At 38.0% G+C, this 16,173-nt stretch overlaps 1 protein-coding gene across 5 annotated transcripts in view; it reads left to right on the top strand.

The window, feature by feature from the left end:
- The window catches only part of LOC116552224 (general transcription factor IIH subunit 2), a 33,266-nt gene that overhangs the window by 12,414 nt on the left and 4,679 nt on the right, over positions 1–16,173 (top strand). For 4 of the 5 annotated variants that reach the window (XM_032278874.1, XM_032278890.1, XM_032278881.1 and 1 more), the window contains 7 exons: positions 3,084–3,174; positions 3,406–3,493; positions 4,132–4,239; positions 6,797–6,860; positions 10,957–11,060; positions 11,589–11,691; positions 15,738–15,777. In XM_032278874.1, coding sequence (XP_032134765.1) covers positions 3,084–3,174; positions 3,406–3,493; positions 4,132–4,239; positions 6,797–6,860; positions 10,957–11,060; positions 11,589–11,691; positions 15,738–15,777 — 598 coding nt within the window. The remainder of the gene's footprint in view (positions 1–3,083; positions 3,175–3,405; positions 3,494–4,131; positions 4,240–6,796; positions 6,861–10,956; positions 11,061–11,588; positions 11,692–15,737; positions 15,778–16,173) is intronic. The other variant, XM_032278907.1, reaches the window with a different exon arrangement.

Below are 16,173 nucleotides of genomic sequence, written 5' to 3'. Positions count from 1 at the left end.
TGCAAGAGGAAGCAGCAAGTGCTGATGTAGAAGCTGCAGCAAGTTATCCAGAAGATCTAGCTAAGATAATTGATGAAGATGGCTACACTAAATATCATTTTCTTTTTTTTGTTGTTGTTGTTTATTCTTGAGACAGGGTCTCACTCGCTGTCACCCAGCCTAGAGTGTAGTGGTGCGATCATGGATCACTGCATCCTCAAACTCCCAGGCTGAAGCTGTTCTCCCACCTCAGCTCCCCAAGTAGCAGGGACTTCAGGCGTGTGCCACCATGCCATGCCCAGCTAATTTTTTGTTTTTTTGTAGAGGTAGGTTCACCATGTTGCCCAGGCTGGTCTTGAACTCCTGGGCTCAAGCAATCCTCCTGCCTCAGCCTCCCAAAGTGCTGGGATTACAAGTGTGAGCCACTGCACCTGACCTCATATTTTTAGTGTAGATAAAACAGCCCTCTGTTGGAAGAAGATGCTGTCTAGGATTTTCATAGCTAGAAAAAGTGAATGCCTGGTTTCAGAACTTCATGGGATAGGCTTCCTCTCTTGTTAGGGGCTAATGCAGCTGGTGGCTTGATGTTGACACCAATGTTTGTTACCATTCCGAAAATCCTAGAGTCCTTAAGAATTATGCTAAATCTACTCGGTCTATGTTCCGCAAATGGAATAACAAAGCCCAGATGGTAGGATGTCTGTTTACAGCATGGCTTACTGAATATTTTTAAGCCCATTGTTGAGATCTATCTCAGAAAAAAGATTTATTTCAAAATATTACTGCTCATTGACAATGCACCCAGTCACCCAAGAACTGCAATGGAGATGTACAAGGAGATTAATGTTATTTTTATGCCTACTAACATAGCATTCATTCCGCAACCCTTGGATAAAGGAATACTTTGATCTTTCAAATCTTGATTATTTAAGAAATACATATCATAAGGCTGTGACTGCCATAGATGGATCTGGGCAAAGTACATTGAAAGTCTTCTGGAAAGGATTTGCCATTCGAAATGCCATTCATGGAAGGTGGTCAAAATACCTACACTGGCTGGCTGTGGTGGCTCAAGCCTATAACCCCAGCACATTGGGAGGTTGAGGTGGGTGGATCACTTGAGCTCAGGATTTCAAGACCAGCCTGGCCAACATGGTGAAACACCACCTCTACTAAAAATACAAAAATTATCTGGACGTGGTGGCACATGCCTGTAATCCCAACTACTAGGGAGGCTAAGGCGGGAGAATTGCTTGAACCCAGGAGGCAGAGGTTGCAGTGAGCTGAGATCATGCCACTGCACTCCAGCCTGGGTGAAAGGGCAAGAGTCTGTCTCAAAAAAAAAAAAAAAAAAAAGAATATCCCATAAACTTAGTTGGTAAAGCATCAGTGGGGTTTCAGAGGAATGAAAGGTACTATTGTGAATAAAATGCTATCAAACAGGGTTACATGCCATAGAGAAATTTTTCATAAAAGGAGTGGTTGACCCACATGGCAAACTACTTTGTCTTGTTTTAAGAAATTGCCACAGCCATCTCAACCTTCAGAAAGTATCGCTCTGATCAGTCAGTGGCCATCAACATCAAGGCAAGACCCCCCACCAACAAAAAGATATTATTCACTGAAGGCTCAGTTGATTTTTAGCATTTTTAGCAATAAAGTAATTTTAATTAAGGTATGTACTTTTTTTTTTTTTTTTTACATATAATGCTGTTGCACACTTATTAGACTACAGTATAAATAGAACTTTTATATATACTAGGAAACCTGAAAGTTCATGCAACTTACTTTATTGCAAATATTTATTGTGATATTTGCTTTATTGCTGTGGTCTGGAACCAGCCCTACAGTATCTCCAAGGTATGCCTGTATAGGGAAAAACATGGTATAGTCAGCCCTCCAAATCCTGGATTCTGCTTCTGTGAATTCAGTCAACTACATATCAAAAATATTTGGAAAAAAAATTGTACCTGTACTGAACAAATAGACATTTTTTTCTTGTCATTATTCCCTAAACAATAGAGGATAACAATTATTTACATAGCATACATCATATTAGGTGTTGTCAATTATCTAGAGATGACTTCAAATATATGGGAGGATGTGCGTAGGTTATATGCAAATACGCCTTTTTTTCTTTTTTGAGCCGGAGTCTTGCTCTTGTTGCCCAGGCTGGAGTGCAGTGGCGCAATCTCGGCTCACCCACCACAACCTCTGCCTCCTGGGTTCAAGCAATTCTCGTGCCTCAGTCTCCTGAGCAGCTGGGATTATAGGCATGTGCCACCATGCCCAGCTAACTTTTGTGTTATTAGCAGGGACAAGGTTTCTCCATGTTGGTCAGGCTGGTCTGGAATTCTTGACCTCAAGTGATCCGCCAGCCTCAGCCTCCCAAAGTGCTGGGATTACAGGCATGAGCCACCACGCCCAGCCTTCTACACCATTTTGTATCTGGGACTTGAGCAGATTTTGGTCTCCATAGGAGGGCCTGAAATCAATTCCCCAAGGATACCAGAGGACAACTGTATATATAAGGTTCAGTACTATCCTTGATTTCAGGTATCCACTGGGGGTCTTGGAATGTATCCTCTGCAGGTAAGAGGGGATTACTATATAGTGTTTGAGAAAGAGGTGTGTGTTACTATTTTTAAGCCACATTTATACACTTTAAAGCTGATCCATGTGATATTGCCACATTTTAGTTTAAAGTTTATCCATGTGATACTGTTGTATTAGTGTATACTTTAGACTTTGTATGAAACAAACCTACTAGAATGTAAGCTTCATGATGTTGGGAACCTTGTTTATCACTCTATCCCCAGAACTTGAGAGTGCTCAGTAAATGTTTATTAAATGAATCAATTAATAATGTTTTTAAGGCTAGTCAAGTGATCAATTAATAATTTTTTTAAGTACGTAGCTCATTTTAGAAAAACTGACATTAAAGTATTTAAAATAGTCTCACAACCTTTCCTTGCATTGTTGAAACAAATGAGGTATGCTATAGCCTAAATGTGTAATCCTATGTATACTCTTCTTTCTGGGTAAATTTTTTGGTAGTGTAATTTGTTTTACCTAATTGGAGTGTATTTTATCTTTCTTTTAAGACATATGCCCGGACATACAAGTCGAGAAGTACTAATCATCTTCAGCAGCCTTACAACTTGTGATCCATCTAATATTTATGATCTAATCAAGGTAGACCAAAAAATCAAAACCAAAGTTACAACTCTAAAGAGAATTCTACAGCAATTTTATATATATATATATTTTTTTTTTGTGTGTGTGTGTGTGTGTGTGATCCATCTTTGTGGTAGATATAGTGAATTTATCACTAGTTTTTGGAGCATTCTTTATTTTTCAAATACATTAATTCTTAAATGTTTTTCTTCTTTCCTAAAACTATCCATCTGACTGGATTTTATGAAGACACTAAAGGCAGCTAAAATTAGAGTATCTGTTATTGGATTGTCTGCAGAGGTTCGAGTTTGCACTGTACTTGCTCGTGAAACTGGTGGTGTGTATCTAATATCTTTAATATTTTCTCATAATTACTATGTAGGAAATAATTTATTAAATTAGGATGTTTTAATCTGTTGTGAGCTATTAAAGTAGTCTAAAATATGGTCAGTCATCTTAAATATGTAATTAATTCTATAAGAAATCATCTCAAAATGCAAAGAGTTTTCAGTACTTCTGTCAGTATTTAGAGGAAGTATTATAACTTTTGGAAAACTGGAAGTTTTACTGTATGTTTTACTTTATAAAGATTTTGTAACTTGCCTTTAATTAAATTGTAATTACAAGTCAGGCATGGTGGCTCATGCCTGTAATCCCAACACTTTGGTAGGCCAAGGCAGGAGAATCACTTGAGGCCAGAAGTTTGAGATCAGTCTGGTTACCATACTGAGACCTGTCTCTATTTATATGTTAAAATAATAATAGTAATAATAATAAATTATAATTACAGTTATTCCTAGAGAAGTTGATTTAGATATATTATTTAAATAAGGTTTTAAAAGTGATGATTTAACTAAAATTATTATTTTGAAAATTTACATTTTCAGATGATAAAACTTTTACAAGAATTACATAGAACATATACTTCATTATGTCTACAAAGCTGTTTTTTTTTTTTTCTTTTCATCTTGTTAGGCACATACCATGTTATTTTAGATGAAAGCCATTACAAAGAATTACTCACACATCATGTTAGTCCTCCTCCTGCTAGCTCAAGTTCTGAATGCTCGCTTATTCGTATGGGTAAGTGTTCTTATGTTTTTTTAAAAAATATATATCTTGGCTCAAACTATGCTATTTTTGTTTTTGCACAAGTTATTTTAACATTTAATAATTTTTTTAGGAAAAAATATGCTTGTTGAAGCAATTTTGGAAAGCACAGAGAAGTTTAAAAAGAAAAAAGGAAACATATTAAAACTACCAGTAGTCTTGTCACCAAGAGAACACTGTTCACTTTCTTTATTTTTAAGGCTAGAAAGGTATCAACTGTGTTTATAGAAAAATGCTTATATTAAGAAATTTTTAAAATAAGCTACAAAGGCCGGGTGCAGTGGCTCATGCCTGTACTCCGAGCACTTAGGCCGAGGTGGGTAGATCACCTCAGGTCAGGAGTTTGAGACCACCCTGGCCAACGTGGTGAAACCCTGTCTCTACTAAAAATACCAAAAATAGCAGGGAAGGATGGTGGGCATCTGTAGTCCCAGCTACATGGGAGGCTGAGGTTGGAGAATTGCTTGAACTCAAGAGGTGGAGTTTGCAGTGAGCTGAGATCACGCCACTGTACTCCAGTCTGGGTGACAGAGCAAGACTCTGTCTCAAAAAAAAAAAAAAAAAGTAAAATAAGCTACAAATCCTCTGTACTGTACTGTCTGATCAAAGCTGTGTAATACAAACTGTGCAAAGACAAAGCTTGCAGGGAAGTACACCAAATTGCTCAAAGGAGGGGAAATGATTGGTTTTGGATCACTTTTTAAAAATTTTGTTTTCAGCCGGGTGCGGTGACTCACGCCTGTAATCCCAGCACTTTGGGAGACTTAGGTGGGTGGATCACGAGGTCAGGAGATCAAGACCATCCTGGCCAACATGGTGAAACCCCGTGTCTACTATAAATACAAAAATTAGTTGGATGTGGTGGCATGCACCTGTGATCCCAGCTACTCGGGAGCCTGAGGCAGGAGAATTACTCGAACCAGGGAGGTGGAGGTTGCAGTGAGCTGAGATTGCGCCACTGCACTCCAGCCTGGCGACAGAGTGAGACTCCTTCTCAAAAAAAAATTTTTTTCTTCTATTTGACAAAAATGTTGTGATGAAAATGTATTACACATCGCTTCTCGGCCTTTTGGCTAAGATCAAGTGAAAATGTATTACCTTTATATTGAAGAAAGATATAACTTTTAAATAGAAAAAGAACCTCCTTATTTAATATATATATTTTAAAATGTCAGTGAAGTAGAATGCTTTTCTACTTTGTTTTTGGCCTTTTGTATTACTAGTCGACCTCTCTTTTCCACTGTCTTCTCATGTGTTTAATGATGTCAGCATCTATTGTGTCTTGCAAGGATTGAGTTAATACAGATGAAGCATTTAGAATAATGCTTAATGTAAACATTCAATACATTTTGGCTATTATGTTGGCTAATCTTTTTGATTTACTGATATATTTTCTTATACCATTTTAAAGTTATTTAAATTTATAATTTATTTGTTAGAGTCCTTTAGGAATATTAGCCCTTTCTCAGTCACCTGATGCAAATATTTTTCTAGTTGGTTATTTGCCTTTACTTTTATTTATTTGTTTTGATATGTAGATATATTTAAAATTTTTATGTATTAACTCTTTTTAAAAATGGTTTTTGCTTTTCCTGAACATGTTTTCAGAATTTAAAATTATATATAGAAAACATTACATGAAAGATTTGAGCATTCCAAAATTTTAAACATAAAAGTATAAACTTAGATAAAATGAAGATGTACTATGATATGCTTCAGTTGTATCAGAAATGATGTAAAAAGTACAACCTCTTTAAAAAGTAGTGTTGCCGGGTGCGGTGGCTCAAGCCTGTAATCCCAGCACTTTGGGAGGCCGAGGCGGGTGGATCACGAGGCCAAGAGATCGAGACCATCCTGGTCAACATGGTGAAACCCCGTCTCTACTAAAAATACAAAACATTAGCTGGGCATGGTGGCGCGTGCCTGTAATCCCAGCTACTCAGGAGGCTGAGGCAGGAGAATTGCCTGAACCCAGGAGGCGGAGGTTGCGGTGAGCCGAGATCGCCCCATTGCACTCCAGCCTGGGTAACAAGAGCAAAACTCCGTCTCCCCAAAAAATAAATAAATAAAAAAAAATAAAAAGTAGTGTTAATCATTATTAAGTTAGAAAATATATAGCTGGGCATGGTGGCAGGCATCTGTAATCCCAGCTATGTGGGAGGCTGAGATGGGAGAATCGCTTTAACCTGGGAGGCAGAGGGTGCAGTGAGCCAAGATTGCACCACTGCACTCCAGCCTGGGCAACAGAGCAAGACTCCATCTCAAAAAAAAAAAAAAAGAGAAAAGAAAACATATATATGAACTTCAGAATTTGAAGTCATACATATAGATAGGTCTTTCCCCATTTCCTCTACTTTTTCTTATAGCTTGGAATTAGTTTCATCATGCTATAATAAGCTTATCTAAGAGGCAGGAAAGTGATATTTTGTACAACCTTACTGGCTTTTCGATAAGAACATTTTTAGGTTCTTAGTCCTAGAATTCTGCTCCTTGCTTGGAAAAAGAAAGTAATACATTTTCTTCTATGAAGGATTTCCTCAGCACACCATTGCGTCTTTATCTGACCAGGATGCAAAACCCTCTTTCAGCATGGCGTAAGTAAAGACCTTGAAATTATTAGTGATAATGTTTTTACATTTTTAATTCCTTCTTTTAAGGTATAAATTCAAAAGCTAGGCAATGAAGACTATCTCTATATAATTCTATGGAATGACCTTATCACTAAGTAAAATAGTAAGCTTGAGAGAATTTTGTCGTATGCTACTAATCACCTAAGAAGAAAGTAGAGATGTAAGTGGATATATATACTTGTTTATGTTAATAATAAAAACAATAGTATGGAAATAATACAAATTTTAAAAGGGTGTAGAGGAGAACTTTTTTTTTTAATTTTTACCTCCATGAGTGTGTAGGGAAAAGCAAAGGGATAGACCCTAGACTTTTTTGAATGTATCACTTTATGACAGGTATTCGTTCTGAGAAATGCATCGTTAGGTGATACCATCACTGTGCAAACATCACAGTGTGCATACCTAGATAGTGCAGGCTACTATACATCTCAGTTATATGGTATAGCTATTGCTCCTAGCCTGCACACCTATACAGAATATTGCATGCTGAATAGTGTAGGCAGTTGTAATACAACACTTAGTATTTATGTAACTAAACACACAAAAGGTGCAATAAAAATATGGTATTATCTTATGGGACCACTGTCATATATGTGGTCCATCATTGACCAAAGTGTTATATAGAATATTACTGTACCTTGTATTTTTTGTTGATTTTTTTTTTTTTTTTTTTTTTTTTTTTGAGACGGAGTTTAGCTCTTGTTACCCAGGCTGGAGTGCAATGGCGCGATCTCGGCTCACCGCAACCTCCGCCTCCTAGGTTCAGGCAATTCTCCTGCCTCAGCCTCCTGAGTAGCTGGGATTACAGGCACGCGCCACCATGCCCAGCTAATTTTTTGTATTTTTAGTAGAGACGGGGTTTCACCGTGTTGACCAGGATGGTCTCGATCTCTTGACCTTGTGATCCACCCGCCTCGGCCTCCCAAAGTGCTGGGATTACAGGCTTGAGCCACCGCGCCCGGCCTTTTTTTTTTTTTTTTTTTTTTTTTTTTTTTTTAAGAGGATTCTCGCTTTGTTGCCCAGGCCATGCAGTGGCATGATCTCGGCTCACTACAACCTCTGCCTCCTGGGTTCAAGTGATTCTCTTGCCTCAGCCTCCCAAGTACCTGGGACTACAGGAGCATGCTGCCACACCTGGCTCATTTTTTTGTATTGTAGTAGAGTTGGGGTTTCACTGAGTTGCCCAGGCTGATCATGAACTCCTGAGCTTAGGCACTCCACCACCCTTGGCCTCCAAAAGTGCTGGGATTACAGGTGTGAGCCACCGCACCCAGCCTACTATACCTTGTTTTAATTTTAGAGCTTTATATTTTATATAATTATAAAACAAAATTAAATTTAAGAGAGTTATTCTTAAAAATCACGAACAAGATTTCTGCCTCCTGCCAAAAAGGTGTAACAGGGACTACATTTACCTTCCTGTCAAAAAAAGCAGACAAAACATATAAAACAGTGGTTTTCAGACACTGGACAACAGGCATTGCCGATAATGATCGCTGAAAGAAAGGAAACAGATGAGCCCTAAGAGTGCTCCAGCTTACCATCTCAGTGGAATTTCCAGGCTGCAGACAGAGCCTGGAGATGTTGTTGAGTTGAAGAAATAAAGTTCATCTTTCAAGGAGGCTGAGATGGCGATAATTTTGCAGGTCAGAGTACTGAAGAGGAAAGATCTGCACAGAGAACTCTCTGGGGATCTGCAGAGACTTGCTCATGAGTCAGCAGCTGAGTGTTGATCACATTTGTGTGAGGAGACTACTGGAAGTCAGGGAAAGAATCACGGGAAAGCAGCAGACAGAACAATTCCCAGAGCTCGTACAGGAAGATTCATGTTCTTGCCAGTCTGTATGGAAAGACCTCCTAACATGACAGGCATTGAGTAGAGTCCACAATAATGGGATCAGATTAATCCTATCACAAGAACTGGAACCAGAGGTCAAAAAAAAGAAAGAAAATTCTAGACTAACTGCTATTCTGGTCCAGCCTAATGAAGCTTAAAAACAAGTTTTGAACACATTAAACTATTTCCAAGTTACTGAAATATATCCTAGAACAAGCCCTTAAATATTTAAAGGAATTTAAAAAATCCAGCACAAAGCAAAATTCACAATGTCCGTCAGCTAATCAGAAATGGCCAGGGATGCAAAGGAAAATATGATCTATAAAACAGAAAAATCACAGAATGGAAACATACCCAGAAATAACCCAGTTGATAGAATTAATAGACAAAGGGTCAGGTGCAGTAGTGCATGCCCATAATCCTAGCACTTTGGGAGGCTCAGGTGGGTGGATCACTTGAGCCCAGGAGTTCGAGACCAGCATAGCTGATGTGACGAAAACCATCACTACTAAAAATACAAAAATTAACAATGAAGATAAAAAATTAAAAAAAATTAAAAAAAAAAATTAGTCAGGTGTGGTGGCATACACCTGTAATCTCTGCTACTTGGGAGGCTGAGATATAAGAATTGCTTGTACCCAGAAGGTAGAGGTTGCAGTGAGCCAAGATTGTGCCATTGCACTCCAGCCTGGGTGACAGAGCAAGACTCTGTCTCAAAAAAAAAAAAAAAGAAAAAAAGAATTAGTAGACAAAGATGTGGTAAGACAACAATTATAAATGTACTCTGTTTGTTCAAGATATTAGGGAACATGATAATGGTAAGAAGAGATATGGAAGGTATAAAACAGACCCAAATCAAACTTCTGGTGATGAAGAGTACAGTGTTTTTGATGAAGAATACATTGGATGAGATTAACAGCAGATTAGACACTACGGAAGAAAAAAATTAGTGAATTCAAGGTTAGTAATAGAAACTTAAAGAGAAGGGCTGGGTGCAGTGGCTCACATATGTAATCCCAGCACTTTGGGAGGCTGAGGCAGGCAGATCACTTGAGACCAGGAATTTGAGACCAGCCTGACCAACATGGTGAAACCTCATCTCTACTAAAAATACAAAAATTAGTTGTGCGTGGTGGCACATGCCTGTAATCCCAGCTACTCAGGAAGCTGAGGTATGAAAATTGCTTGAACCCAGGAGGCAGACGTTGCAGTGAGTCGAGATTGTGCCACGGCACTCCAGCTTGGGCAAGAGTGAGACTCTGTCTCAAAAATAATAATAATGAAGAGAGGGGAAGAAAATGAATGTAGCATAATTGAGCTATAAGACATACTCACAGATTTTAAAATAAACTTTTAGGCCAGATACGGTGGCTGACATCTATAATCCCAGCACTGTGAGAAGCTGAGGCAGATGGATCACTTGAGGCTAGGAGTTCAAGACCAGCCTGGTCAACATAGTGATTCCCCATTTCTACAAAAACTTATACAATTTTTAAAAATATAGACTTTTTTTTTTTTTTTAGATAGAATTTTTGTTCTCGTCACCCAGGCTGGAGTGCAGTGGTGCAGTCTCAACTCACTGCAACCTCTGCCTCCTGGGTTCAAGCAGTTCTCCTGCTTCAGCCTCCCAAGTAGCTGGGATTACAGGCCCCCGGCTAATTTTTGTATTTTTCTTTTTTTTGAGATGGAGTCTCAAACTGTTGCCCGGGCTGGAGTGCAGTGGCATGATCCCAGCTCACCGCAGCCTCCACCTCCCACGTTCAAGCAATTCTCCTGCCTGAGCCTTCCAAGTAGCTGGGATTACAGGTGTGCACCACTGTGCCCGGCTCATTTTTTTTTGCTTTTGTATTTTTAGTAGAGACGGAGTTTTACTATGTTGGCCAGGCTGGTCTCAAACTCCTGACCTCAGGTGATCCGCCCGCCTTGGCCTCCCAAAGTGTTGGGATTACAGGTGTGAGCCCCTGTACCTGGCCAAAAATATAGACTTTTAAATAGATTTTATTTTATTTTATTTTTTTAAGACGGGGTTTTGGTCAGGCTGGTCTTGAACTCCTGACCTCAGGTGATCCGCCCGCGTTGGCCTCCAAAGTGCTTGGATTACAGGCGTGATCCACCACGCCCAGCCTAAATAGATATTTAAATAGTGTCACGATTTTAAGATCAAGGTACTGTGCTTTCCTGCTCTTTTTCAGATGTTTATATATTACCTTTTTCCCCCTACAGGCATTTGGATGGCAATACTGAGCCAGGGCTTACATTAGGAGGCTATTTCTGCCCACAGTGTCGAGCAAAGTACTGTGAGCTACCTGTTGAATGTAAAATCTGTGGTAAGAAACCAACTATTCATAATTCAGTAAATCTTGAATGACTTCTTATCTGTATTGCTGCTAAAATGCATGTAAATGTTAAGTTATTCATATGTTTCTAGATTTAATCTGTGCAAAGAGAAATAGGTTAATTTTTAAATTGTTTTAAGTATAAAAGTAGCATTCTAGTTTCCTGATCCTTTTTCTGAAAAAAGTATATTCTTTAAAGGCAATGCAGTAGATCTAGTAGACATTTTTCTATCTCTTACCTTTATAAATATAAGAATGAAGAATTAAATTGATAGAATTGTCTAATTTTATTTCATTTATAATATAAGTAAGCACATAGACTAAGATAGGTTGGTTACACACTTAGTAACAGAACTAAGACTCCATCCTACAATCTTCTTTTATAGCCACAGGTAAAATTAATAACTGCCATCCTAAAAGAAACTGAAAATATTCTGCCTGAGTTGCATCTTTTGGCTTTTCAGCCATTATCTTCATGGGTTTGGACTACTAAACATGTCTCTCTGCTTAATGTGTCAGGTCTTACTTTGGTGTCTGCCCCCCACTTGGCACGGTCTTACCATCATTTGTTTCCTTTGGATCCTTTTCAAGAAATTCCCCTAGAAGAATATAATGGAGAAAGGTTTGGATTAATTTATATTTGTTATAAGTGGTAAGCTAATGTTTGAATAGATTGTTAGCTACCTTAAAATGTAATCCTACTAACTTGGACAAGAGTACTTACAATATGGAAGATGAGAGGAAGAATGCCATGATTATGATTGAAATGACTCATTGTTAAAATAGATCTGAATCTCCAGAATCCAGATAATTTCCCTAAACCCACCTATGTATAAATAAAGGTGATAATTATACTATTAAATCAGTTCTCCATAAGGAAAAGGAAAAAAAAAAGAAAACCCTGATTGGTAGTATATGCTGATTTCCATGGTTTTAATACTCTTATCATGGCCAGTTTTTAGCTACCAGTTAACAACCAGCTGTCAAAATCCTTGAATATGTATTTAACAATTGATTCTCTTGAGCCAGTACAAACCAGTCCTAGCACACTACTGAAAATAAAAGGGTCATTTAGCACTTTGGGATGCTGAAGTGGGAGGATCACTTGAGGCCAGGAGTTGAGGACTAGCCTGGGCAACATAGTGAGACACTGTCTCTTAAAAAATAAGATAATTAAAAAAAAAAAAAAAAAAAAAAACCAAAGAAGAGAAACAACAACAAAAACAAAATAATCTGGCATAACATAATCTATCTAAAATCTTTAAGTATTTTATGAGTGCTATTTGTGTGAAATACAACAAATGAAGTCTGAAATAGAGGTGGGTCAATCTTTTATAGAACAGTTTTCAGAAAGTAAAGATTTACTACTTTTAAGAACATCCAGGATTTAGGAATCACATTAAACACTTATTGGCTGGCAGACAATTATGTATTCATCTTGCTTTTCACACTTAAATCATTTGGAAGTAATTTAATATCACCATATCTAGATCAATGATGTTTTTAAAAATGTTACATATTTCATGAATAATTATGGTTTATATAACCAATTGCTTCCTGTTGGATTTTTTTTTTTTTTTTTTTGAGATGGAGTCTCGCTCTGTTGCCAGGGCTGGAGTACAGTGGCATGATCTCAGCTCACTGCAACCTCCGCCTCCCAGGCTCAAGAGATTCTCTTGCCTCAGCCTCCCCAGTAGCTGGGATTACAGGCGCCCGCCACTACGTCCAGCTAATTTTTTGTATTTTTAGTAGAGATGGGGTTTCACCATATTGGCCAGGCTGGTCTCGAACTCCTGACCTCATGATTTCGCCCACCTCGGCCTCCCAAAGTGCTAGGAATACAGATGTGAGCCACTGTGCCCAGCCCCAGTTGGATATTTAAGATTTTTTTTTTTTTTTTTTGCTATTAACAAATAATGCTTATATCTGTATTTTTGAACATTTGTACGAGTATAAATGCATGGTAAATTCCTAGAGGTAAAATTACTGAGTCAAGAGTTTTACATGTTTTGTGCATTTTGATAGATATTGTAAAGTTGTCCTTCAAAGTTTTATTTATTGTTTTCCCATATTTAGCCAACATTAGGTTTTACGAAATTTTTTTATATTGGTCAAAACTCACAGGCAAAAAAATCCCAATTCTCATTGTTTTAAGCTTGGTATTTATTTGCTATGGTTGAGGTTAAGTATGGTAGAAATGAAAAACCTAGTACTATAGAAGGATTGGAAGATAGAGTTGAAGAAATATTCCAGAAAATACAAGAGGACTAAAATAAAGAGGTTCAAATAGGAGAGTAAAGATAAGAATACTGGTGAATTTATCCAGAAGGTCCAATATGGGAATAATATGACAAAGAAAGAAAAATAAAATGTAGGATAGAAAATCATCAAAGAAATAGTTCAAAGAAATTTTCTATTGAAGGACAGAACTTTCTAGATTGAAAGGGCCTATTGGCTGAGTAGGGTGGCTCATAGCTGTAATCCTTGCACTTTGGGAGGCTGAGACCGGGGGATCACTTGAGGCCAGGAGTTCCAGCGCAACCTGGGTAACACGCCAAGACCTCATCTCCACAACAAAGATAAAAGAAAGGGACTGCCAAGTGCCTAATGTATTGAAGGAAGACAGGCCCCATAATTGTGACATTTCAGAATACACAATAAATTATTAACCCTAAACATTTTCAGAGAGGAAAAATTAGGTCACCCACAAAGGATCTGGAATTAAAATTGTTTGGCTTCTCATTAGCAACACTGGATGCAGAGACAGAGCAGTCACCTTCAAAGTTTGTAGTAAAAATTGTTACCAACAGGCCGGGCACGGTGGCTCAAGTCTGTAATCCCAGCACTTTGGGAGGCCGAGGCGGGTGGATCACAAGGTCAAGAGATCAAGACCATCCTGGTCAACATGGTGAAACCCCGTCTCTACTAAAACTACAAAAAAATTAGCTGGGCATGGTGGCGCGTGCCTGTAGTCCCAGCTACTCAGGAGGCTGAGGCAGGATAATTGCCTGAACCCAGGAGGCGGAGGTTGCGGTGAGCCGAGATCGCGCCATTGCACTCCAGCCTGGGTAACAAGAGCGAAACTCCGTCTCAAAAAAAAAAAAAAAAAAAATTGTTACCAACTTATATACCTAGCCAACCGATAAATTAAGTGTAGGTAGCATAAAGACATTTTCGGACTTGTAAGATTTCAAAAAGATTTTTCTGGGGAAGGTATGGAAGAGGTAGGCTATTCAAAGGAACTGAGAAAGAGAGTGACATGGGATCTAGTAATAGGTATCTAATTCAAAACAAGCCAAAGAATGCCCTAGGATGATGGTAAGGAGAAATCCCAGAATGATACCTATGTGTCAGATATGGGGAACAGTCCAGTTTGGAGATAGTCAGAGTGCTCCAGGAGAGATATCACCAAGAGGATGAAAACTGCAGAACTCCTGATGTATTTGAACATACTGAGAGGACTGTTAGACTAGTCAGAAGATTGGGAATGAATTCATGTCAATTACATAGGAAACTGACCTTGGGAATAGCAACACAGTATTTCCAGGAAAAAAATGTTTTAAATAGGGGAAAATTTATGGCTTAGCTGAGAATATTTTTTATAGTCATAGTAAACTAAACATTGATTATTGTTCTATCCAAAAGGAGGACTTAACTAGAAATAATTGAGAATAACATTAGTTACATATTTATGCATTACTGGTTCAAGATGGTTGAAAGGGAATTAAATTCCCTTCTTCCATAGCTGGAGGTTCATAGCTTATAACTGTGAAGAACCACAAAGTAGCACTTATTAAAATAAGTGACTATCAAACAAAAGTTTTGAAAGTGCTTCTGGCTTGGCATGGTGGTTCATGCCTGTAATCCTACCACTTTGGGAAGCCAAGGTGGGAGGATTGCTTGAGCCCAGGCATTCAAGACTAGCCTGGACAATACAGCGAGGCCCTGTCTCAATAAAAAATTAGCCAGGGATGGGGGTACATGTCTATAGTCCCAGCTACTCAAAAGGCTGAGGCAGGAAGATAATTGAGCCCAGGAGTTTGAGGCTGCAGTGAGCCGCGATAGCACCTTTGCACTTGAGCCTTTGAGACAAAGCAAGATCCTGTTTTGATAAAATAAAGAAAAAAGAAAAATAAAGCACACTCACATTTAACCTTAATGAAAATAAAACTAAATTTTGGGCTGTCAGGTGACCTCGTATATACTGTGGACTTTAAAAAATTATTATTATTATTTTTTCTTTTTTGAGACGGAGTTTCGCTCCTGCCGCCCAGGCTGGAGTGCAGTGATATGATCTCGGCTCACTGCAACCTCAGCCTCCTGGGTTCAAGCGATTCTCCTGCTTCAGCCTCCTGAGTAGCTGGGATTACAGGTGCCTGCCGCCATGCTCAGCTAATTTTTGTATTTTTAGTAGGGACGGGGTTTTGCCATATTGGCCAGGCTGGTCTTGAACTCTGACCTCAGGTGATCTACCTGCCTTGGCTTCCCAAAGTGCTGGAATTACAGGTATGAGCCACCATGCCTGGCTCAGGGGTATTCTTAACTCTTTTTCTTGAGAGTCTTGTTTGAAAATAGTTACTTATTAATGAAATTATTCTAGTTATGAGATTTTGCTGAACTATTTTAATGAGTGAATTCTAAGAAAAATTCTTAAACTTTTTTTTTCAGATTTTGTTATGGATGTCAGGGGGAATTGAAAGACCAACATGTAAGTTCATTGGCTTTCTAAATACTAAGTAATGTACAAGAAATATTGGAAAAAATGGTGCTATAAGTTTTCAACAGGTTGTTAAAGACCAGGCTCATATCAGTTTATTTCTTATAAAAATAATTATAATAGGTGGAGGTAAAATGGGAACAAAATAGTTTAAATAGTAGTTTTGTTATTCTGCATCCTAATTTTTGTTATAAATATATTTTGGAACTTACGTTTTCAAACTTTTTTTATTAAAAATTTTTTTTCTTCATTTTTTTAATTCTTTGATTGTTTTGCCTACTTTGGTACACCCTTGTAAAACATGTAATTTACCTTTAGCTTTCAAGCTAAATTGCATTTAGTCTGGAAGTATTTAAAATATTTTTTTTTTTTTTTTTTTTTTTTTTT

Source organism: Sapajus apella, unplaced genomic scaffold, assembly GCF_009761245.1.
Source record: "Sapajus apella isolate SASKATOON/1434 unplaced genomic scaffold, GSC_monkey_1.0 scaffold1, whole genome shotgun sequence".
In the NCBI taxonomy this organism is placed as follows: Eukaryota; Metazoa; Chordata; class Mammalia; order Primates; family Cebidae; genus Sapajus; species Sapajus apella.
This window is presented reverse-complemented; position numbering and strand designations above follow the sequence as displayed.